Consider the following 24,844-nt stretch of genomic DNA (forward strand, 5'->3'; position numbering starts at 1 on the left):
ACACTAGACCAATTCTTACATACCCTCATTTCATTAATGCACAGCCAAAGGCACAGAGTTTTATCCAGCTCAATAAGGGGTAGCTCAAAGTAAATTCATTGGCTGCTGTAGAACTCAGTGCTGTGAAGACACTTTTGCTCTTTATTACCTGCATCTAAAATACTGTTACTAGTGAACTACTGAAATAGAAATTTATGTGCAGCGTCTTAGAGTAAGGCAAAACAAGTCAGGATAGAGAGATGTTGTTTGTTGTAACAACAAGAAGCCAAATAACAAGAGATATAATTTACATTAGTGTTTCAGTGCAAGATTAGATTAACTTCTTCAATTCATAAAAGAATGACTAGGAATTACTTCAATTATTCCATCCTCAGACTATAATTATTCTATTTTGGTTGACTGCCCAGAATAAACATTCTCCTTAGATTATCTAGTTTTGACCGTAAGTGAAGAGTTTATTATTTATTTTAAAAAATATAAATTTTGGAAGCTACATGAGTAATTTGAGTAAAAAACAAAAAGAAAAACAAATTACAAATTAGTCCTTCTTTGATGTGTAAAAGAATTGCTTCAAATGTGTCTACAGCTTTAAACTGATGATATCTTGCTCTTGATTGAAGTGAAGAAGGCAAGTAAGGACATTCAGTGACTACACAGAGCTGTGCTGGCTAAATATTTCCTTGGAATAGGTAGCTTGAAAAGGATGCCTACATGAGGCTTAGGATATTGTCCAGCAGAGAAGCCTTTGCTGTAACAGCCCCTGTTAGTATTTATCAGAGATATTAGTTGTCATTTAGTCATCAGCAATTTCCTTGGTAGTGCTTGGTGAAAGCAAAACCTGCCAAAGACAGAAGTGGACTAGGTGTGTATCTTTTGAATTAGCTGGTTGATCAGTTCCTGAATTGCAAGGTAGTTGGATTGTAAGGAAATATTTACAGAAGGAATTAATTTACAGGATTTATCATTGCACATTTGTCTCATTTTCATTGATTTATATCTGGTGTGATGGTTCTCCATGCCTCCCTACATGCTTTTTCTTCCTGTTTTCTAGAGTTTTATGTTTTGGAAAACAATGCTGTGTTGAAAGAAGCTGTTTTTAAGAAAAAGAATTACAAGACTGAAATCAAAACGTTTCACATTAAGGATTACGGTAAATCTGGCAAAATGTTATTTTAGCAAAACCAAAAGCTTTCTTAAAATGTTACTGTTTTTCATCTGTGTGACTACCAGCCTTTAATGTTATTCTCTTTTCTTAAAAGAATTGCCTTTACAGTTGTCACTGCCAAAAGATTTCACAGATCGAAACCAGTATGCTCTTCTATTATTAATGTAAGTATCTATGTGGAATCACACAAAATAATAAAAAAATCATAGAAATCATTTAACTCTGGAATTAGAAAAGGGTTTATTTTTTTTTTACTTTGTGTAGGAAAATTGCCTCATGGATTTGAGTTGATAAATCAAAAGGCTTGTTCTTGAGAAGACTTTGTGGTAGGTGCTCTCTGGTAGAGGTGCCGGGGATGTTTTTTTGAGCTCGTCAAACCTAACTCTGCTTCTCTGTACTTTTATGTACGTGAGGCACTGGCACTTCTGATGGTGTATCTGTGAGTAGTTCTGCAGTCTTTCCTGGACCCATACTGATCCTAATCACAGAGGATCTCGTTCAGAGAATATTCTCCTTTTTATCCTTGGTGAAAACGGGTAGAGCTTCTAAGAGGGGCTCAGTTAAGATGCATAAAGTAAAACTGTTTTTAGGAACACTGGAAAGAAGAAAACATTATTTTTGAGCATCAATGGCTAAAGGTGTTATAGGCATGATCCAATGTCTGTTGGTGTTTGTAGAAAACCTCTGTGGGAGGAAAGTGGTACTTCCTGGCCTCCTGTGCTGCTCTTCAAAAAAAGAAATAGGGTGTATGTTTCTTGCAGACAGTCAGCCTTTAAGTTGCATGTCTGTGCAATGTGTAGCAGAGGGAAAGAGCAGGCATGAGTGTGCCTGAAGCTACCAGGGAAAATGGGCATGGCCTCTTCAGAGCACCACCCCTTTCCCTCCACCTGAGCTCAGCATGGGTGCACAGGGCTTTTCTGTACCTACAGATCTTCTTCCAGGCCCATCTGGAAGGCATTGATGTGAATTTCAGTAACAGAGGTGTAGGAGTGTACTGCTAAATGTAATGAAAATGCCACGTTACTGAGCTGTGTCACCTGGAGCAGATCTGCCCTGAATGACAGCAGAGATCCTTACTGTTGGTGTGAGGGGAGCTTTACAAGCTTGAGCTGCTGAATGATCCAAAATTCTACTCAGATCAGATCCTAGATAATAGGACAGAGAGGCATGAAACTGCTATTGCTAAGCTCAGCTTGTGTTTAAAAATTCATAATTTTTCTGTTGTATTTATCTGCAGTTATGGAGATTCTCTGCTATAATTGGTTTATGAAGACATTTTTGTTTTCTTGTGGTGAAACATGGCACTGATATTATTTCATCTTTGCAGTATATGCTAGCCTGATCTTGGAAGCATGATTATATTTTAAGCAGCTCTTATAAGTGTGCCAAAGGCAAACTGACTGTCTGAATTGACCCCAGCAGCACTGCAGGGACTTGTAAACATTTGTGCTTATTCCTTTTCCTGAGAGTAAGCATTTGCTAAGATGCTGGCAGTGTAATGCTTCCCTTTGTAAGTATTCTGGTAAATACATAATCTGCCATATAGAGCTGTGGTAAAATAAGAGATTATAGACTCATGTATAACTATAGAAGGGAAGGATCAGAAACCTGAGAAGTCCAAGGTCAGAAATTACAGGAAAAGAAAAAGAAAGAAAAGCTAAGGAAATCCTATTTTGAAATGGTTTTTGATATTGAGAGTTGCAAGAACGGAGAACAGTGTAGAGGCAAGGTCTGAATTTAAACTTAACAAAGTACCCAATGAGCAAATAGTGTGGTCAAGTTATAATGTATGGATATGTCTTATAATTGTTTGGGTTTGGGGTTTTTTTTATGATGGGCATGGGGAATAAAAGAAAATTCATCAACTTATGAATACAGGTTGTTGTATCTACATTTAAAGCGTGGAGACTGCCTTTTCCAGTCAAATACTTACCTTTGCAATATCATAATTTCAATGTTAGCTCTAGCATGGGTTGGTTTTAGAAAACCATACACATTAATGAAAATATGAAACTGAAAATTTGAAATCTGTCCTGGCTCATGTAATGTAGCTTATTTATGTCTTCCTCTTCCCTAGAAGAGAAAGAAGTTACCTTTCTTCAACAGCTTTTTACAGACTTTAAACTAAGCTTGCCAGCGTTCCCCTTTCCTATTAAAGAAGTCCCCAAATGAAATATAAAACCGAAAACTGTCTCTGAAGTTATGGGAAATTCCACTGTGGGATGATTATTTGAGCCTAATAAATTCTGCCTAGATCTTGAGGAAGAATGATTGGGTATCTTGGGTGTTTAGGGGGTGATTTCTTGACCCACACAGCTCCAAATCCACATCTTAAGGTTTATTTCATGATCAGAAGTATTACTTAAAAAAAAAAGTATCCAGGTCCTAGGAGAAACATACAGCTTTTATAGAGAACACTGATTAGTTGTATAGATGGTATAATTTCCCACAGATTTGACTTTCCTGACTCCCAGAGTGGTACTGTTGGGACTGATTGAGAAACACCCTGTTCCTACTGCTGGAAGTGGTAGACCAGAATTAGTGGTTGGTAACAAGCACTGTCTTTCATATTGTTTAGCTGCATCTACTTTGTTTCTTACCTTCCCAGTCATGATACAATTATCATTATAATCCAGCTACTGAAAGTTTGAAAAAGAATGCTTACAAATGTGCCTGTAAGAGTGCTGGTTTAATTGTATGTCCGTTTTTTGGATAGAAGATTCTATATAACACCTTGATCCAGGCTACATGCACTTAGATGTGTATAAAGAGAAGACATATAACTGGAAAAGAGGAGTATTACCAGATAAGAAGTGGGTTTTGCTTTCCATCTCAGTAGCACTGCATTTTGCCAAGGGCTTAAGAAAGAAGAGAGGGAAGGCAGGAAGGAAGATGAGGAAAAGAGAATGTAAGTTTAAACCTGAAATTCACATAATATGTCTGTGCAGTGCAAATTAAATACCTTGTTAAGCGCACAGAAGTTTCTGAGTGCATGTTGGCTTTGTCCCCTTGGCTGGAGGGTACATATGGCATGTAGGAACTTCCAGACTTGCTGTTTGGCCGCACTCTTTGCTCCAGAATCACTCCAAGGCTCTGGTGAGGATTGATCTTCCAGTGTCCTGTATTTTGCCAGAACCTATTTGGCCTGTGTGGTCTCATCTCTGCAGAACTTCTGTGTTGGTGGCTGGTTTCACTGTCTCAAAATAAAGTGGTTTTTTATGACTGAGATTCATGTTGTTACTGTAAATTTTCACTAGCAGCGAGCACTTCTGTGTGATGTTCATGTGCTCTATGGATCAACAGGATTACAATGACATTAGCAGGATTTGGAAACAAGTAATGCAGAGGAACTTTGGTGCTACCTGGTGTGGATTTTTTTCGAAGCACTGAAAGCTAGTAACCATTTCAAATGTGCATGATTATAATAAGGCTCCTGTATTTATGCACAGATGTCTGCAGGGAAATTTGAACTTCCAGCACGTGGGCCCCAGGGGCCTGAGTGTTAAGGTTGAATCGGGAAAGGAGCCCTGTCAGTGGAATCTGGTCCTGGTGCGAAACCTGGGTGTGAGCTGAGTACAGTCCTATGTAGGCACAAGCTCAAGGACCAGGCCCTGAATATCCTGTAACCTTCATCATAAGAATTTTGTGAACATTTATCCACTAGCAGTTGCAAATTGCATGCTGCAATGCTCAAATAATAGATCATTGTGCTGCTGTGTTAAAATTTATGTCTATCTGTATGGCTGGGCTATCTTACAAATAGTTCTCATGTAGAAACCAGTTATATCTGGCAGCCCTATTTTTCTTTCCAGAATGGTGATGTTTAGCCCATAAAATGTTAAATAGATTAAAACACCTCCTTGCTTCCATTTATTCTCCTAAACACTAATGCATTTCACACTCAGTTTCCTTCTGATATAATACATACAGTGTGGCTATAGATTAGAGAGCTCTATGATAATTACCTGAAAGAGTGATTATCACATTTTTGCTATATAATTAAGATCAAAGTTTAAATTTCAGATCCTTGATTTTCTCATTATGGTTCACCTTAGTCATTAAAAAAGTTGGAAGATACACTTCTTGGTAACACACAGGAAATGATTAAGTAAAGACTCTAGCATTTAATCTGGGTAATAAAATCAGAATAGATAATTATTCTTTATTTTGCCTTGAACATAATTAACCTCATATCTTCAAATCTGTAGGTAATGTATCTTAAATGTCAGTATCTATTATTTAATGCCATTTAAAGTTGCCCAATATGTAAGTGGATATTGTAAAACTGAATCAGTGGAAAGCTGGTTCTGATAATTGAGGGAGGAAAACCCAACAGGTATTCTCCAAAGTAACAGTGAATTGTCTCCAAGAGGTTTCTTTTTGTTTATTTGCTGACATGTTTTCTTATATTTTGGTAATAAACAGGAATTGGTTTACCTGGTTGTTGAAAAGATGAAAGTTTTAGGCCTTGCACAGGCAATCAAACTGTTTATGCCTCCAGTGAATACACTCTCGGGACTGATTGCAAGATAAGACGATAGGGTTTGAAGTGAAGTTTTTTTGGAGCTTTGAGAACAAGTCATTAAAAGACTAGAAGAAACATAGAGAGGCATAATGCAAGTATTGGGAAATATCCACAATCCAAGGTATGCTAACTCTTTGCCAATTAATAGCTGTCTTGTGTGCCTTTCAGTTGTCATAAAGGATATTGCTTATTTTAACTGGCAGGTTGCAAGAGAAGGAACAATACTTGGCTGAATGTTGAAGTGTAAAAATACCTGGTGGATTCCACTTCTCAATTGCAATATTCTTGGAAGGGGGACATCCCTGCAGTCCTTTCTGTTTGGCCAGTTTTTCCTCTATTAAACAGCTGAAAACTTTACTTTTTAGGGGATCCCTAAGTGACGTGAATAATTCATTAATTACTTTGCCAGCTATCCATTTCATGCCTGTATTCATCCTGCTTCAGCATAGTTTGCCACTGATCTTTTGTGTTTCTGTTGCATCAAAGTATTTGATAAAGAGTCTTTTCTTTTTCACTCTTTTAGATGTTCTTCCCCAATCTTTGAACTTTGCAATATTTTTCAAGGCCTAGAGGGAGGATTCATTTAACTTAGTGTAAAAGAGGAATAAACTGGAGGCTCATTCCATCTGTTTCACTGGCAGTAGCAGTCCTGGTGCTATGGGCAGTGATGGATCTGATCACTCCCTTTCTCTTCAGTTTTGCCCACACAAAAGTCTCATGGAATCATTGAGCTGAGATCCATCCTCTTTCAGCTTCCCCTATTCCCAATTCCCCCACAGCAGTATATATTTTGCTATGTGAACAGGATACTCATTTAATCTTCCATTGAAATAAAAGCAAGAGGAGATTTAAAACTTCTCCTCCTTTTCCTATGACACAGAACAGCATTACATCTCTTGTTCTCAAAATTGTATTTTTTAAAGCCTTCAGGTCCAAGGATTTAAAAAAGATATTTTAAGAAAAACAGAGGTATTTTTTCATACTATGCTCTCTGCTTTGGTCCTGCCTATCATATGTAATGGAATCTCTTCTGGTCATGTGTTTTAATATGTTTGGCCATATTGCAGGCAGGAATTGTCAACTTTTTGTCTTTAGTTGCACTCTGCTATACCTCAACAGGGCATATGAACAGAGAGAAAGCATTTGGAATTTTTTGTTCTCAGTGTTTGAGACTATTCAGGTTCCTTGATTTTAGGCCAGTAATGGTGAGTGTGCTTGGAAGCTGATGCTTGTGGAAGAGATGCTTATTAAATCTGAAAATGAAGTGGATTTTTCTATTGTTTGCAACAGTTTTACTGAATGATCTTTCCCCAGTCAGTTTCACCATATACAAAAGATGACTTTTATCAATAACATTTCTTTGCATAGATGTTATTCTTTGAGTGGTAGTCTTTCTCACATATTTACTGTCAGGTTACCTTCTCCATATGCTGCATCAAATCCACCGTTTTGCGGAAATAGAAGGAGATGTATTGGAAATTAAGTAATGATGACAGCAGTCATTTGATATGTATTTTTAAAAATTTTCTTCTCTCTCTCTTGGTCAGTCCTGTAACTTCTAAAATTCCTATTCAAAATCTTGGAAATTAGCTTTTAATTGTGCAAAATGCGAAACAAATTTTTCTGCAGTCATGATAGCAGAGAAGTATTGCTCAGAGTCCAGCACAACAGCCTCTCACTAACATGGCATTATTTCCTGTAGGCTGTGACTCAAGTCATGAACAGAGACTTTAGTCTGAAAGAGTAGGTTCTTCTCTCTTCAGCAATATATGAACTTACAATGAGCTGTCTCTTTTTCCAGGCAGTCTGAGATGTATGTGACTGCCTTGCAAGAAGCATACAAATTACCACAGAGGTCAATGATATTGGTATATTATTGATGGCTTCTGACTATTTAAACAGTACCTTGGTGGTGAGCTCAGCAGTGTGCCTGAGCTATCAGCACTTGTGCTGCCACAGTGGACTTCTAATTCGAGTGCAGTGGCTGTTGAAGACACACTGGGCAGCTCTGAACCTTGAAAGTTGGGAGCAAAACTAAAAACGGAAAGTTGTAAATGCTGTCAACTTACAAGGAAGAAAAATAAATCAAGAGCTAGGCATAGTCTTCATTTGAATTGTTCTCTTGTTGTTTGACTTTGGAGATGATGGTCCTTAAGGAACCCCTGAGGGATGTTGAGGAGTCTGTAGGTTTGTATTGCCCTTTTGGTGTTGGCTTCGATTTTACTGTAGTGCTTTGGCTACCCCATGATCCCCTTAGGGCCATCCAAAGTCAAGTGGGAAGAAGACTTCTGTGTTTATATTGCACCTAAGCAGAAATGGCACAGACTTTCTTGCAATCTTATTAGTGGGGTGAAGAAATAATTCTCTGAAGAGTGTACCATTGAACAGTAGTTCATTATAATTAGACTGTGAGTAGTGCTAAGCATAAAACCAAACCTGACCTTTGAGATATTTTCTAAACCCAGGACAGGCTGTGCATCTATTACTGCACTGTAGTATCAACCTTACCTTGTTACAAAGCCCTCAGGATAATCAAACTTGCATGAAGAATTAATACCTTGCAGAAGCCACATTTAAAAGGTTAGCAAAGGGGCCTGAATGGTGCACAGAATGTATGCTGTCACTCTATGGAGGACGGGAGCACACCTCAGAAAATCAGTGTCATTATATAGCAGCAGCTGAAGAGTAAAGAGACCGCTTGGTGCTAATGGGAATTTTGATATGCACCTTGATGGAAATAGCTTTAAATGCCTGTCACAGACTACTTATATGGACAATCTTGAAATAAACTAGCCACTGGAAAATTGCTTCCAAAAGCAATATATCAAAAAACACATCAGGTAGGACTGGAAGATGTATAGTGTTTAAAGCCTGAACCTGAAAGTAGCCCAGCTATGCCCTCCAAAAAGGAGCTTGGGAACCATCACTGTCAGTTCTCACCCACTGAGACAACTGCTGAGGTTCTGTCTGTTGTTCCTTTCTTAGCAGAAGAATTTCTCTGAGGGTATCATCTTTGATTTAAAACACTTTTTGGTTTTAAGCACTTTCTGATTTTGAGAAAGTCTTACAAATGTAATGGTTCTTCCCCTATTTCTTAAGTGTCTACACATATAACACACACACACACACACACACACACACACACACACACACACACACATATACACAAGATGTATATATAAGCAAGATATATCACATGTATAAAACTAATGTGATCACTGTATTAGTTCTGTTCTTAGATAGGGGGACGCAGGCTGACTTACGATATTTTCACTGGTGTGGGGTGCATTAAGCTGTTGAAAAGTTACCAAACATGGATATTTCTGACATTACCTTATTGTACAAAGAACTTAAAAATAATTATAACTGGTCTGAGGCCGCTACTATTGCAAGTAATGATAAATACTCTGTGAAAACATCTGTGTCAATGTGTAGTTCTTCTAAAACCTTGCTGTGAACAATAAGCAGAAATTGGAAGTATTGGTCTGCTCCTTATAGTAAATAATAATGATTATATACTTTTTGAATCATGTATTTTCTGCAGAGTTTACCTGACATTATTTCCAATATTGCTCCACATTGTTAGCAATTAGTGTAATCATAACTGAACTGATTAGGCAAACAAAAAATGCCCTTCCTTTCTTTTTATAAAGCCACGTATAAGCCTGATACACAAGATAAATCAAGCATAACATGTTGTGACTGGCTTTGTAACCGAGAAATCCGGATTTCAGTACATGATACGGCAACTACATAGCTGGGTCTCAATTTAAGAACATGTGTTCATCATATGCTTGCTAATTAATCAGGTGATTACCTTGGAGATGGTCTGTGTTATCTACAGCCAAAAGCAGTGATTGAATCAGCACTTTATTGTACATGTAACACAGTAGTTATTATAGAATATTTTTATCTCTCTTTCCTCCCCCAGGTTTACATAAGTCTCTTTGGCAAAACAATAATTTCTGTCTTCATCTTTCTTTCACCTCAGACAGGATATTCCCACAGACCTTCCAATCTCATTTCCATACAGCCAGCACAGACACTTTTACATTTTAATTTGCAGTCAACTGGCAGATGCAACCTGCATAGAACTATTTTGCATTTTGTACAACTTCATGGTAGCCTGCTCTTTTATTCTGTGTTTATCTTTGGGGAAAAATAATGACAAACTTCCCTTTCAAAACTGACATTTTATTTTTTCTTTGTAAGGAAAATCGTGTATTTGGCTTCAATGGCAAATCTTATTGTTCCTCTAGAAAATTCATTCTCCCATTCTATTCCACCTTTTCTGATGTAAACCAACTCTTTTTTTCCTTTTAAGGCATAAAATAAACTTATCACTCCTGCCTGTATCCATTTCTTGCTGTGAATTTGGATGGGGAAAATATAATTTTCTCGTGTATATTTCAGTCTTCTTTCTGCTCTGTTTCAAAAAATCTATTCATGTGTACAATAATGCAATTATTTTCTCTATTCTAAGGTAACATGCTTCTTAATAGTAATCAGGGTACAGAATGAATTTTGTAATTATGTGTTGGGGTTTTTTTCACTTTATTATAAGTAGCACTAGTTTTCTGGTTTAGTTTTCTGGTTCTTTCAACAAAGTATATTCAGGTATTGGCAGGACTGCAACATAGTGGCTACATAGCTAAAGAAATCATTTTGTTTACTACTGCTGCAGGGATACCAGCACAGCTAATATGATGGTATTGATGGAAGTGAGAGTAATTCAGCAGGATTGCATAACCAGCTGAACTCTGCCATCTAGGCTAAGTGAAATATTGCAGATCGGCACAGTGCATCACATTGTCAATAGTCTTCGTTTGTGTCTGGTGTGTTGGTATTTGCAGTGATGAAGCTCCAGGCAGCCAGTTGGTTACAGATAAGTTTCACATTGACTGGGACTCAGTGCTTGTCAACTCTGATAATGTCATCGTAGCTCGATTTGATGGCAGAGGGAGTGGATTTCAAGGCCTCAAGATTCTACAGGAGGTCCATCGATGCCTAGGATCAGTGGAAGTGAAGGACCAAATAGCAGCTGTAGAGTACGTATGTGCAAACTTTTCTTCTCTTTTACCCTTCTTCCACCTTCATGAATGAGCAGTTTGAACTGAAACTGCCCAGTGTGTTATCTTTTCTTAGTGAATGTTGTTAATGTTTAGCTTAATGCATTTGAAAATTTTTAAACAATAATATATTCATTACAAGCAACAAATAGATCAAAGATATGGGGGGTTTTGTGTTGCTGCTTCTCTTTGATAAAGCTGACCTGCTCTGTGCAATCTAAATATGCCATCTGATCTAATTCTTAGTTGTCTATATCCCTTAGGAAAATTTCTTGTTGAGCATGTGTTAATGATTAAATGCATTTGTGTTGCAATATTTTAGGCCTGTATGACTCGATACTGCTCTCATTTTCACTACAGAGATCCAGAGTAATTACACAGAGCAAATGGAGCTCTAATGGTGTAAATGAGAGCAAAATTTGGGCAAATACCTGTTATTTCTCATTTACATTATTGTTCTTAGACTGATATAAATTCACCAGCTGCAGGCAAGAGTAATTTCCACCTGTGAAGTACTCACATGTAGCTTTGACAACACTCTTTACACAGGGTGCACATGTCAAAATGGCTAATACTAAGGTCTGGATGGACTTTTTCTAGGGTTTCCCAAGGAAAGAGAGATTTCAAGACAGATATCTTCTTGTTCTTTTGAAAGCAGTTGATGCTTCAACCATTGCCTGAGTAGGCAGCTGTGTCTGCTGGGACCTACCTGGGCAATAGGGCTGCTGGTGTTCATGTTGGTCAGGAATGGGCTGTGTTGAGCAGAGCGATTCCAGGTGACCCTCACCTCCCATGGGGAGCAGCCCACACAGTTTCCTGTGAGGACAGAGCTCCCTGCTCAAATACCAAGATGCTTTAAGCTAAATTTTTTCTGGCCTCTGGATGCACTGCATGGGAAAAAGGAGGAGGTGCCCTTGGCTGAGAGGAGTTGCTGCAACTGGTTCTGTCTCCTCAAATCCGGTTGGATTTTCCCCTCAGGTTATTCTGTCCTTTCTGTGTAAAGTTCACTATATCCAATGAATGATCTCAATGAGAGAATTACTTATTTGTTTAATTATCTAGAGTCAAAAAGTTTCCATTCATCTTATCTTCCTTCAGCTGTCGAAAAGCTGGTCAAAGGCAGTTGTTTAAGCCTTAGTTAGTGGAAAATCCTAACATTCTGGAGGATGATTCTCCTCGGACTAAAAGAGGTTTCCAGGATGGGTGGGAAAGAATGGCTGTTTGACAGTGTCTCTCTTCTGTCCTTCAACTGAAAAGCAAATGTAAATGGGTAATTTAGACAAGATGCTTAAATTCAGGTATCTAAATTAGAGAAAATAAGCCTAATTCAACTGTTTGCCATATAGAGAAGAAATTAGGAAGGAAATCGCATTTCACAGTGTAGTACTACTTGTATGGATGTAATTTCTTCTTATACCTGATCTGCATGTATGATGAATCCTTACTTTACAAATAATTTTTTTTACATAGTATATTCAGCAAGTAAAATTTAGCATTTTCCTTTACCAAAGTAAAAAAACAAAACACTTTTTGCCTTTCAGATCACTATTGAAAGAGCCCTTCATTGATCCTAAGAGACTGGGTATATTTGGAAAGGTAATGTGCAAAATTATTAGGATATATCATCATTATTCTTTAAGAAAATACTGTTCATAAGTAAATATATTTCTCTATTTTCCTAAGACAGTTTCAGTTATTAAAAGAGGAGAAAAAACCTTCCATAACTTACTGTTTATTCTGTATATTATCTTTTTCTCAGAATGGGTATTTAATTTAATAAGAACAGTTTGATGGTACAGCAATATTTCTGTTTCAGATTTTGAAGGAGAAAGCATTTGTTAAAAAAGTCTGCTTTCTTTAGAGATTTTTAGTATGAGCTTTGTTTTTGTGAAGGCTTGTTTCTTACAGGTTTATGTTTGGACTGCAATAAAGTTGACAACATCATCCTAATACAGGTTTTATATCTGAATGTTTTACTGACCCTTGAGCCCAGATAAGTAACAACCCTGTGGTCCTGTCAAGACTTCCTTGTTGCACCAGAGAGGTCTTGCCTTTGCTGTTTTATCAGCTGTCATTGCTGTGTGGCCTATGGTTGCCCTTAGCATGAGATAGAATGAGGCAAGGGCTTAACTTATAGTAGCAAACTAAATAGCATTTTACTGATGTCTATTAAAAAGCGGCCGTTAGAAACACCACATAACTGCTGCTTCATCTACGAACTATTACATGCAACCTTTTAATTTTTTAAAAGTTTTTTAATAAAAATGAAGCTATTTTGTGTCTTTGAATTCAAAGTAATAAAAACCCATAAACAAGTACCCCCCTGTCATCAGTTCTAAGAGCAGCATGCATTTTGCTATGAAATGCCTTAGTTGCCATCCCCACTTTGCTCCTGACCTGCACCATGGCCTTGGGCAAGTCATTTAACCTGCTTGTCTCAGTCTGCCTGAATGCAGGATGAGAATATTGACATTTACCTCCTGCATGGCAGCATTTTGAGGACTGGCTAATGTTTGTGGCTATTATTAGCGTTTCACATGAACATGACCTTGCTCAAAGATTTGAGCTCCTGCCACACTCCTTGGAGCTAAAGAAACTGTCACTGCAAGAATTTCAGTAGGAACAAAAGCAGTGTTTGGTTTGTAGGGCAGCAGCCAGAGATTTTTCAGCTGAGGATGTACAAGCAGGGCTGATTTCATCCATCAGATGATTGTGGCCACATTTTATTCATGTTTTAATGCCTGTTACCAACGTATGTGAAAGTGCACATGTATAGAACATCAACATTTCTCCAAATGATGGAAAATACTATTTCTGAAATGAAATCCCTGAGCACCCCAAATTGCTCACTTGCTTCTGACTTCAGAAAGTCTTTCATTGCTATTTAAAAATTCCCACTTGTTTTCTCTCAGAGATTCAGCAGTTCCTTGTTTCCTAAGAGTGATGTGATGATACAGTTACCACAGAGCATACATTTAACCATGGCTTTACATGTCTGCCAAGACCTACTCCTGATTTTTCTTTTCTCTCACAAAATATTATTGATGACCATGTGGCTGCATTTATTTTCTAATAGAAGTTTTGAGGAATGAGGAGTGGAAATGTTAGAAGCAAAGAGCAAAAACTGGGAAATCTGATAAGCTTTCAACACTGCTTTGAAGTCAGGGAAATTTTCCCTTTTCAAGTTAACCTTTCAGAGTTGTTTAGTACTGTCAAACAAAAATTCATAAAATTTAAAAGTCAGTTTTAGAATTAATTAAAAAATCTGTTTAACAGCTTCCTAGGGTTAATTGTATTTTCCCTACTCTGCTTGTTTTAGAGTCAATTAAAAATCTACTTTAAAATTCATTTACTTTTTATTAGTACAACAACATGATAGGGAAAATATTATTTTTTATTGCTATACATGAGATTTGCCTTATTGATGGAAACAGAATGTGCACTTTGCTTGAAAATAAGATGACACTGGAATGGCTTAATGCTGATCTCAAAAAACTGGAGTCATGCACACTGTCAGGGAGCTCTTTAAGAGATTCCAGAACTACACAGAAATAAAACTCTTGTAGCAATCAATGATGTAAATGAGGCTTGAGAGTAACAAGGCTGTCCAGAAGGGCACGGTGTGGAAAATACCTGCTTCTGAGTGCCAGGCAATCTGCCAGTGCCCCCTTGCTTATTTCTGTGAGGGGTGCAATCCCAACTGACACATGATCCAAGAGCCTTCCTGAACTGTTAGACAGCAAATTGTGGTTCTGTGCAAGTTTTGGGTTTATTCATGGAAGTGAAAAGAGAGTTTAAAAATGAGTTGCAAATCCACAGCCAACCTCCTCCCTGAAAATACAGCAATGAAGTCGTAAGCACAGAAATGCAGCCGAGGAGTGGGGCACCACATGGCCCTGCATCAGGACATATGGACTATTTTCTGCATTGTCATTGTGAAATGCTTCTAAAAATGTGATCTCACTCTCTAATGTTTTTGTCCTGGAAAGCCTGGCTGGAAGCAAGGGCACAAGCACAAAGGAAAGAAATTCCCAGAAGAACTAAACAAGCTCTTAATGAAAACATGACATAAATAATAAATAACCTGGCAATACCTATCCTAGGATTACAACTGTGCTGTAGAGCTACTGGGAAAGACACAAACAGAATATTAAACACAAGTAAAAGCAGAGAAAACCCAGAGGCAGAGGAAAGCTGCTGTCCTCTTAGACTCTTTGAATTATTACAAGTTACTGTTGCCCACTCAGAAACTCTTTTTTGGGTGAAATCTCCTCTTGCACATGGACAGATGCAGGCAGCTCTTGGTCTCCTGGGCTGTAATTTCTATGGGAAAGGAATAACTGAGTTCCTCACACTCCCTTGAAAATCAAGCTCTTATTTTGTATTTCCTTCTGTGTGTCCATTCACCGTTACTATAGATTGATTCCGAAGAATGTTCTTCTTTGCTTATTTTTCTTAAATAAGGTTAAAGGGGTTTTAAATATTCCCATTCTTCCACAGAAATCATCTATTGATTAAATATTTAGACATGAAGAACAAGAGCAGGCAGCGCTCATAAAATTCCATGAGAAAACTGTGATTGTTTGATGCATAATATTCTTTATTTGGGTCAGCTGGTGTTTTGCATTTTGATTTCCCTGTCATAGGATAATTTCTTCTTCATGAAATGTGTTGTGCCAAACACAAAACAACAACAAAAAATTTGACCTTCCAACAATGATGAAGGGAAAATAAAGATTGCAAATAGAGAAATTTGAAGAGCCCATAATATATGAGAAATCATTGGTCCCAGACACCACAATCCAGAATTTCATTTTCTGTGGGTCTAGAATGATTTCAGATGTACAGAAATGGATTGCCAATGTCATTCCAAGGAAATGTCTGCTCTCAAATTAAAGCTTTCATGACTCAATTTGTGTCACAGCTCTTCTCAGGGAGGTGTATTATAGGCTTTGCAGGAGAGATGGTAAAGAGATGTGCCATAAGGACAGATAAATGTGGTGAGGCAAGGACAGACCTCCACAGTTCTGCCTCATCTCTCTCAAATTCTTCATGCTGGCTCTTCTCCCTGCTTTGTAGCTAAGCAGCCTCATGGATGTTCTTGTGACCAGAAAGGGCATCCGGAGATGAGCATAATACTGAGCAATGTGTCTATGTACAGCTTTTATTTCTGCAGGATCTGTAGTTCTCTGTGGGATCTTTGACAATGCTTAAGCAGAAACCTCTTTAATACCAACAGGATTCAGTCTGTGAAGGTTTAGGTGTCACAGGGAGGACATACTGCACTCAATTCATCTGTTACCCCCATTCTGTTACTCTTTTCTGTCCCCAAAATGCTCAGGGCATCTTGTTAGTTTGCAAATATCTATATGGAACATGTTCAAAACTGAGTACAAATCTTCCTATCTAGGCTGTATCTCACAAAGCCTTCCTTTGGAGTTTCTTTTCTTAAGGTGTTTTTCTGTAATTTTCAGATCTTTTACTAACTATAGGCGTCTGCCACAATGGAATTAAGGGGCTTGAACCAAAATATACTCATTATTAATTTAATAGTTTAAAGAACATGACCAGGTTAATGTGATCGTCATTCACTCTTAAACTCTAGTTTTACATTTCCTTTAAAAGTAATTATTGTAGATATAAATGTATACTCTAAAATGATACCATCCAATTAGGCAAATGACTTTTATTGTTGCTAAAAATAAATGAATGAACAAAACTCTCAATCCCATTGTTAGGGCTATGGTGGCTACATTACATCAATGATTCTGAAATCCAGTGAACGGCTCTTCAAGTGTGGAGCTGTGGTGGCACCAATCACAGATATGAGTTTATATGGTGAGTATTCCCTGCCCTACACCTGTGTGATAGTCTATTCAAAATATCTTTTATTCACGGAACTAAATATTTTATTTTAGCTAAGGGCAGATAATGTAACAACATCAATGAGATTTCACCTCACTGTCCACTGTCCTGTTCTCTTCTTTAAATGAAAGTGAAGGTAATACTGGGACAGTTCACCAAAACACACAACAGATAGAGTGTTATTAACACCACCGATTTTTGCAAAGGGGCTATTTCCCATTCTCCACTGAAATTCAGTCAGGTACCTCATTTCCTAAGGATCTTTAGGTGTATCAGCATGAATCAAGACTTATATTAGGAATGAATCTTTTAAGGTTAGTGAATTCATTACAATATCAACCATGTTGTCATTCAATTACAGGATATTTGGTTCTGTATATGTGAAGTTTAGGGCACAGGCTCTGGACTGTGATACGTGAGAAATCAGAGCAGATTACTTTATGGTCTGTTAGATTTTTCTTAGTGTTTTTGTTTGTGTTTTGGTTTGAGTTTGTGGGGTTTTGTTATTGGTTGAGGGCTTGGGTTTTTTTGGGGGAAAGGATGTTGCTTGGTTTTTGGTTGGCTCCTTTTTTATATATTTAAAAATGGTTTTCAGTGGTACGTTAAAATGGTACATTCTGGTTCTAAATGAACTTCTCTATTGACTTTTAAATAGCTTCTCCTGACTCTCAGTCAGATTTTAAGGAGAAGTAACTTTAATTTCACAAGTTTTTGTTTTCACTTTTACAGCATCAGCTTTTACAGAAAGATACCTTGGGTTTCCACCAAAAGATGAAAATACCTATCAGGTAAGTTCAAATAAACAAGTAACTTAAAATGACCATTTTACTCCTAAAATGCAATTTGGTTACACTTGTGTGTGTTTGTTTGCCAGGGATCCAGTGTATTACACAATCTTCATGGTTTAAAAGAAGCAAATTTGCTAATAGTTCATGGGACAGCTGATGGTAAGTATTTACTCAAACAATCAATTTGAAGTCAGAGCTTCTGACAGGCAGGTGTTCAAAGACTGATGAGACACACACCTACCAAGTACATTTTCAGTTTCATTATTGCTGTGATAGGATTTTTTAATTTTGTTTCAACTTCTAATTTTAAAATGATGATACTTTGCTGAAAATTTTCACCTTTCAGGTCCTGTATGTTCTAATTTGTTTAAATCTTGTGGACCACTGTCTTGCTAGTGAAAGTTATATATGAATTATTAATAGAATAGCATATATTGTTTTAAATTCATGGAAATTCTTCAGAATTATCAGTACAGTTGGTGAAGTACATCACCAAATGGAAAGTTAATCTGTTCAGCTAATTAATTACAAGGTAGTGTGAAAGCATCTGAAGCTGAAGCTTTACACAACCTTTTAATAGCACTAATACTTTTAGCAGTAGTTTAAGACACAGAATGAGTAAAACTGGGTAAATTCTACCACTTTAAATGAAATCACAAGATGTGTCACTTGAGATAATTTGTAATTACAGATTTAAATTTAACTTCAGTGTATTTTTCTGAACTTCCTTGACTGATGTAAGTCTAAAGAATAAGCTTTACAAAAATTACAGTGCTACAACCAGCTCCTCTGTACAGATTCACATGCCTAACCTCTTTCCCCAGCATTTTCCTGGTGAATGTGGGATATTACAAGGTTTCTTACTCCTCAGTCTTGAGGGATAAGTACCTCACAGTGATAAGGGCTGAGGTGAGAGTTCCCATGCACAACTGGCTTGGTGAGAATGGCACCTGCCAGCCGTTCACCCCAGTGTGATTTGCCAAACACATTTTATGGATCCAAAGTCCAATCAGAGGGGTGCAAACACTGTCTAGTGTTTCTTCACAGAGCACAGAGGAGAGGGACAGAGAAGATATACTGGGTGGCTGCGCAAGCGTGAGGGTCTCAGGCTTTGCTAATTGGAAGAGGCAGCAGCAATTTCTGCCACTCTGAACTCTGTGCTGGAGGGAACTGGGACTTGGGTGGGTGTTTGAGCAAAGCAGTGTGCTCAGGCCTAGGACTCTGCTGCCCTTGCTCAGTATCACATCCAGTGGCACCACCCAGCCTAAGTGCTGCAGGGTTAGGACATGTAGTAAAGTTGCCTTGTTTTACCACACAAAGCTTAGGTTACTGATAGGTTGGAGAAACTCCTTTTCCTAATAAAGATTGGGTTGTAATAACCCTCTGCAAGCAGTAGAAAATCCAATGTGCTTTCCTTTAGCACAATTACAAAATACCATGATGTTCAAAGAGAATGGTTTTACACACTTCTGTCACAGTGTGTGTAATTCAGGGATAAAAGCAGGAGTCCTCACAGTGCCTAGAAAGCATGGTTTCCCTTGGGGCTTCCAGCTCCTCCTCCAAACCCTCAACTGTAACACCCTGTATCACTGTTAGCGAGGGCGCTGGGCACTTCTGACCTTAAAGATAGTCAGCTTCAGATCCAGTAATTACAGAGGCTGGAAATGTTTTCAGCCAAAGCTATTTAACAGATAAGTATTTCATATTAGTGTAGCTTTTTCTAATAATATCAAATGTTGTCTTGCAGCTAAAGTCCACTTCCAGCATTCAGCAGAACTAATTAAACATCTAATAAAAGCTGGGGCTAATTACACTATGCAGGTATGTGCACCCATGACTTATCCTATAAACATAGTTGAACATTTAACCTCCTGTTGCTATTTCTTCACTGAGAAGGACCCTCCCTACCACAATGCAGCTGTATTACTTCCACTTGCAGTTAGAACTCTGTTTAATCCCATTTTCCTCACTGATAGTATGGATGTTAAGAATTATATCAACTTGTTCTCTTGCGCTCTTTTCGCCTCTCATATTTTTGTTTTTCCACCTCTTTATCTTACTACACTATATAAAGTGCTCTGGAATCCATATGTACTATTTTAACATGGAGATATCACTACTTTAGTCCCTCTTTACCTGAAAAGTATTGCATCACATGAGAGTAGTTTCCCCTTATTTTCAACATTTAAATTTATTAGAGGGCAACTAAAAGGCAAGAGCACTGTTCCCTCTCTGCAGTGCCTTGCAGAGGAGAAGGGTATTGAGAGAGTATGATGGGAAGAGCAGGACAGGGCTGCTGCCAGTGCACAGACCCACCTGGAGCACGTGGATGTTGCTGGCCAAGTGTTCCAATTGCATTAAACTTTCCTGGATATCTTAGACAATGTGGGTTTGGTTCACTCCTCCAAATTTCTCTAATGTTACATGTTGCAGACCTCGACCTTGCTGAACTGTGGGTGATCCTGTAAGTTTTCACTGAAGTGTGTGAGCTCCTGGCAGGGAGAAGATGGCACCAAAGGGATTAGTGTCACTTAGCAAAGGAAAAGGACTTTATATGCAGAATCTATTCCCATTGTCCTTGTGATTTCAGCTGAGGTGATGTGAAGGCCTATGAAGAGAGGAAGAAGCAGGAATAACAGAGTTGTATCAGAAGAGCCCTGTTTAGCCCTTCTCATGCAACCTTGTGATAACCTGAGTTTGAGGAAGCAGCTGAAGTCTTTTGCCTCAGGCCACCTCAGGTCTCTTGTCTCATGGCCTGGATTTCTTCATTCATCCTGCAAATGTTTGCTCAGCCTGACTTGGGAGAGATTCCCAGTGGAATTTTCTGTAAGAGATAAAACTGCCTACATCCATCCTAGGAGAGAGAGAAGATGAGCTTTAGACAAGATAGCAAGATAGTTAAAAATATGAATAAAAGGTTTTTTGCTGAACACTTAGAAGCTGAGATATTGAGAGGTCTCTAAAAACATGAGGTAATTAATCCTCATTGACATTAATGGGATTTGGATGCCTAGGTACTACTGAAAATGCCAGCTAAGTAAACTGTTATAAGCACAATGGCTGAGAATATAAATTTTTTTCACTTCTGCAGATCCCACTGCAGTGGTTGTTTTATGGAAGTTCAAATTCCAAGAGAATGAGTTTTACTTTGAGTTTTATTAGCTCTGCTTGATGCCATAAAACTAATGTTATCATCCTGTTGTCATCTAAAACATTTTGAAGATCAGAGAAAGAAAATTAGAGTCCTAAATATTTGAAAAGCCTTTAAAAACTATTTACTTTTTTCCTTTCTTCTCTGCTAGATCTACCCAGATGAAGGTCATAACATTGCTTCTGAGGAAAGCAAATATCACCTTTACAGCACAATCCTTGGGTTTTTTAGTGCTTGTTTAAAGGAGGAGACACCAATTTTACCACAGGAACCTGAAGAGGATGAATAAGGCAGCCTATCTGTGTAGCACTGAAGGGGACTTACTCTGCAGCTCAATAAAACCTTAAATAAAAGTGACTGTAAGATTGCAGATTCTGCAGAAGCTCAAGGGCAGCTAAAGGATATCACAGTGGAACAGCACATTTACAGACAATGAGCTAATAAACTGGAATTTGACTACAAAGTCCAAACATATTACCAAGGGACAAAACCTTTACCTTTGTGGAAGGTCAACAGTTGGTTACAGTTTCCTGAAGAACTTAGTTTTGCATAAGTGTAGGGTTAGTGCATGTTTGTTATGTTAAGCCTCACTGTTGGTTCTGTAAGTGGTTGCTCGTTTTTTAATTTAAATGCACATCTTTATTCATCTTTACATAAGGCACAACCTATCATAAGTATTATGGCCACTAATATTCTAAAAGGTGAACTACAATCTAACACTTTACTGTAATGTTACAATAAGTGCAATTCTTCTGCTGTCTATTACACGTAAGAAACCACAGAGATAATAAAGGGCACAATATTTTCTGTAGTTTCTGCTCAAGGGGATGTTGTCTAGTGCATCATATAACACTGATAGAGAAAATTATTTCCCCCACACAATTTCAGCATTTACAATTATTGCTGTACCTACTAGTAACCAATAAGGGACTTTTTGGTGATGTGCTCTTGGTCTTTATGTATATACCCAGGATTCCCTAAGCAGAAAATCTTTCTGAGGTTGAAGAATTTTTTCAAGATGTAATTGACAGCTGTATTTAAAACAATATCTGCAATTGAAATCATTCCCCAGTCCAAAATGTATCTATTGTTTCCTTAAAAGATGTTTGAGTTGTGTTTTGGTATTGTTTATAGTAGTTAATAGTTTGCTGGTTACACTCTAATTTTAAAATATGCTACTTTGTCACATGTAAATTAGATACATAAATATTAAATTATAGTTTCAGATAAAGAAAATTTATTAACAATGTATAATGCCACTGAGTAATACTTTACTCTTCAAAAGAAGACATATTTTGTATAGTGCATCTTCCTTTTCTTCCCTCTGGTCTCAGATGTAATTCTAATGTTCATCAAGGTGGTGATGTAGCTGGAACACAGCATTAGTTTTTATTCCAAGGCTGCTCATTAAGTCTCTTGCAACAGGATTTAGCTTCCACAGCATCACAAAGAAATGAAATGTTTTTCGTTCAAGGCAAAGGAAGATCCTGACAAGTTAAATTTTATTATTTATTCAGAGGGCGAGCCCCTCATACATCCATTTATTTGCCAGGATGAATTACAGCAATAGAAATTGAAATATGAAATAAACAAGGCAGCTAGTTTGGTTTTGCAGAATATTAGCTCTGATCATGAAAATCAAGCACAGTGTTGGCTTAATTTGAGATATCTTCCCAAAGGTATGTGAAAACTCTTGACAGATGCTGTGCCACTTACAAGAGAATAGCTGTAGTTTGGTGGGTTTTTTTTTATTTCTGGATATATTCCAAGTACTTTTCTACCCAGTTAAGGTTTCATTTCTTGCAGGATTAAAAAGAAAGTAATATTTTGAAGGTAAATATGCTATTTAAGATGTAAAGGTCTGCATATTTTACGAGAATGGGAATTGTTTTTAATGTAATCAAAAATCACCTGGAGCTTTTTTACTCATCACTTCCTTTTGGAATATTTTCTTTCACAGACAGAATTTTTTTATGATGCAAATAATTAATTTGTCTGAAAGGTGTGGTTTTATGGAACGCTGGAAAGTCTCTGTCTATTAATGTTTAGTATTTATCTTGTTTTATTAGCAATGTTTAACTATTTTTTCAATTAGTTTAATACAGTTTTCATGTGCAATGATATCTTGCTTGGCTCCCAGTGTCACCACAAGGTACAGCTTTGCTTTGTGGTAATTATAGAACATATGGAGTACATATGTATAGTATAGGGGTACAGTTTCTATGGAGGCTACTGTGTGCACTGCAGTAAGATCATAGAAAACAACAAAAGAACAGAGAGCAGAATTCAAACAAGGTTTTTCAAATCCTGTTTTCTATAGAGGGGCAACATTTTAAGTCTTCTGTTGGCTGGGATTGCTAGTTTGTGATTTTATATACACCCATCACTTAATAAATGCTCATCTGACAATACTGATGCTTTTCCTAAACAAACACAGTAGACAAGGTCCTAGTGCAGTTGAACTCAGTGAGATGTTGTCCCTGATTTGAGCCCAATGCCCATGAAGAAGGCACAAGCTGCGTGCAGGCGTTGAGGGTGTCGCACAGACTCGGCGTGTGGAGGAGATGGGAAAAAGCTCATTCTCCCAGTATGTGCTGACTGTTGCTGTGTGACACAGCCACCCTGTGCTCATGTTTGCTGTGCTCCATATTCACTTGTGTTTAGTTATCTGCAAAAGAAAACAAAGAAGGCTTGTGCCTCCGCAATAGGATTATGCATGTGCTCAGGAAATACAGTATCGCAGTTCTGTGGAGCCCATACCCTGTTTCCTCCTTTCCCCAAAGCTCTGTTTCAGACCCCATTTTCCGCTCTTTCTATCCTGCATCTCCTCTCGTATTTACAGGAATGTGAACATGTCATGAGGACATGGCCTTCTGTAAGAATGGTATGTTTAAAAACATAAACCAATATCTGAAATGTGGGTCATCTCTGTGGAAATGTGGTGTGCTTTTAATGTTCTTATCATTTCCAACACTGTCCTAGAAATACAGATATTTTTATACAAATGTGTATACAAGTGTGAGCATCAGACCCAGATTAATGGCTTTTATTGAAGTTTTTATGTATAGGTTGAATTCAGATATTGCAAAAATGTTTGCAGGCACAGGCTCTGATTCTAGTTAGACTAAAGAATTTGAAGTAAGTTGTTCCGTTACTTCTGCTAACCTGTTCAAATAATTCCTCCACTTACAGCACAACTGAGCAGTGTTATAAAACAGATCTTACGTACATAACTAATGGCAATCATTAATTAGTCTATGTGATCTATAGTATTGATGAAGAATTAGTACATGTTGCACCAAAATAGCATGAAAAGCATAGATTTTTTTTGTAGCTTGTCTGTTGTTAAGCATCAGAATGACGTTTAAAGTATAAAAATATTACTGTTTCATTCAGCTGTCCTTAAAATATGGCACTAGACTAGACCTATTAATTTATAAAAAGCAACAGAATCAGCATATATGTTTACTGCTTGCTAGAGCTTATCTTTACCTTCTTGATTTACTTTTTTTTTCTATTACAACTAGCAGAATCTGTGAAACCTGTAGGTCATATTGAAAATTCAATTGTATTACAAAATCAGGAATAACTGCATGCCAATTGGAGTATTTTCCCTAGATTGTTGAGTACAAGGAAAGGCTGATTATTTTTTAAATTAATGTATTTAATCTTTTTGCAGCAAGGACAGAATTATTTATGACCTGGTTTGATCAACATCTGCTATGATTTGCTATAACCAGCTGCTCACTGTTCCTCAGTTTTTGGCGTATGTAGATCTTCCTGTGTGTGAAAATGAAGATCATTGCCTCTGTTCTCTCAGCTCTGGCACTTTGAGTATGGAGTCAGTTAGGTTCATTTGGCTTTCATTGTGCCTTTTAAGACAGAAGAGCTTGTATTTGACCTGAAGCCAAAGGTTCTCCATGAAAACATGGAATGTTGAGTGTTGGCTCCTTGAATAAAATGCAGAGGGTGCCAGGTGTGACCTCAGATCCCTCCTCATAGGTTTATTAGATGCTACTGAAGAAATTGAAGCAAGAGGAAGATTGACCCAAAGATACTGAACACCACTTTCTTTTGCCCAGTCTAGAAGCACACAGGCAAAGTGCAGTGGCCCAAGTTTTTATATTTACTTCAAGTAACTCCTCCTAGCAAATTGGTTGCCTTGGAAAGAAGGACCTCGCTGGTATTGATTACAGTGCATCTCATGCAAAACACCTTTCAGTGCCATTGAGTCCTCTTTATCCTCTTAATCAATTCAAGAGTGTTTCAGTGAATGGGGAA

At 37.6% G+C, this 24,844-nt stretch overlaps 1 protein-coding gene across 1 annotated transcript in view; it reads left to right on the plus strand.

Annotated features, from left to right (window-relative positions):
• DPP10 (dipeptidyl peptidase like 10) overlaps positions 1-23,760 on the plus strand; it is a 254,412-nt gene extending 230,652 nt beyond the window's left edge. The window contains exons 18-26 of the mRNA XM_071562404.1: positions 1,052-1,150; positions 1,260-1,329; positions 10,544-10,738; positions 12,301-12,355; positions 16,498-16,597; positions 17,354-17,412; positions 17,499-17,571; positions 19,160-19,233; positions 20,715-23,760. Of these exons, the coding sequence (XP_071418505.1) occupies positions 1,052-1,150; positions 1,260-1,329; positions 10,544-10,738; positions 12,301-12,355; positions 16,498-16,597; positions 17,354-17,412; positions 17,499-17,571; positions 19,160-19,233; positions 20,715-20,852 (863 nt within the window). The 3' untranslated portion in view covers positions 20,853-23,760. The remainder of the gene's footprint in view (positions 1-1,051; positions 1,151-1,259; positions 1,330-10,543; positions 10,739-12,300; positions 12,356-16,497; positions 16,598-17,353; positions 17,413-17,498; positions 17,572-19,159; positions 19,234-20,714) is intronic.
• The last annotated feature ends 1,084 nt before the right edge of the window (positions 23,761-24,844 follow it).

This window comes from Pithys albifrons, chromosome 8 (genome assembly GCF_047495875.1).
Source record: "Pithys albifrons albifrons isolate INPA30051 chromosome 8, PitAlb_v1, whole genome shotgun sequence".
Classification (NCBI taxonomy): Eukaryota; Metazoa; Chordata; class Aves; order Passeriformes; family Thamnophilidae; genus Pithys; species Pithys albifrons.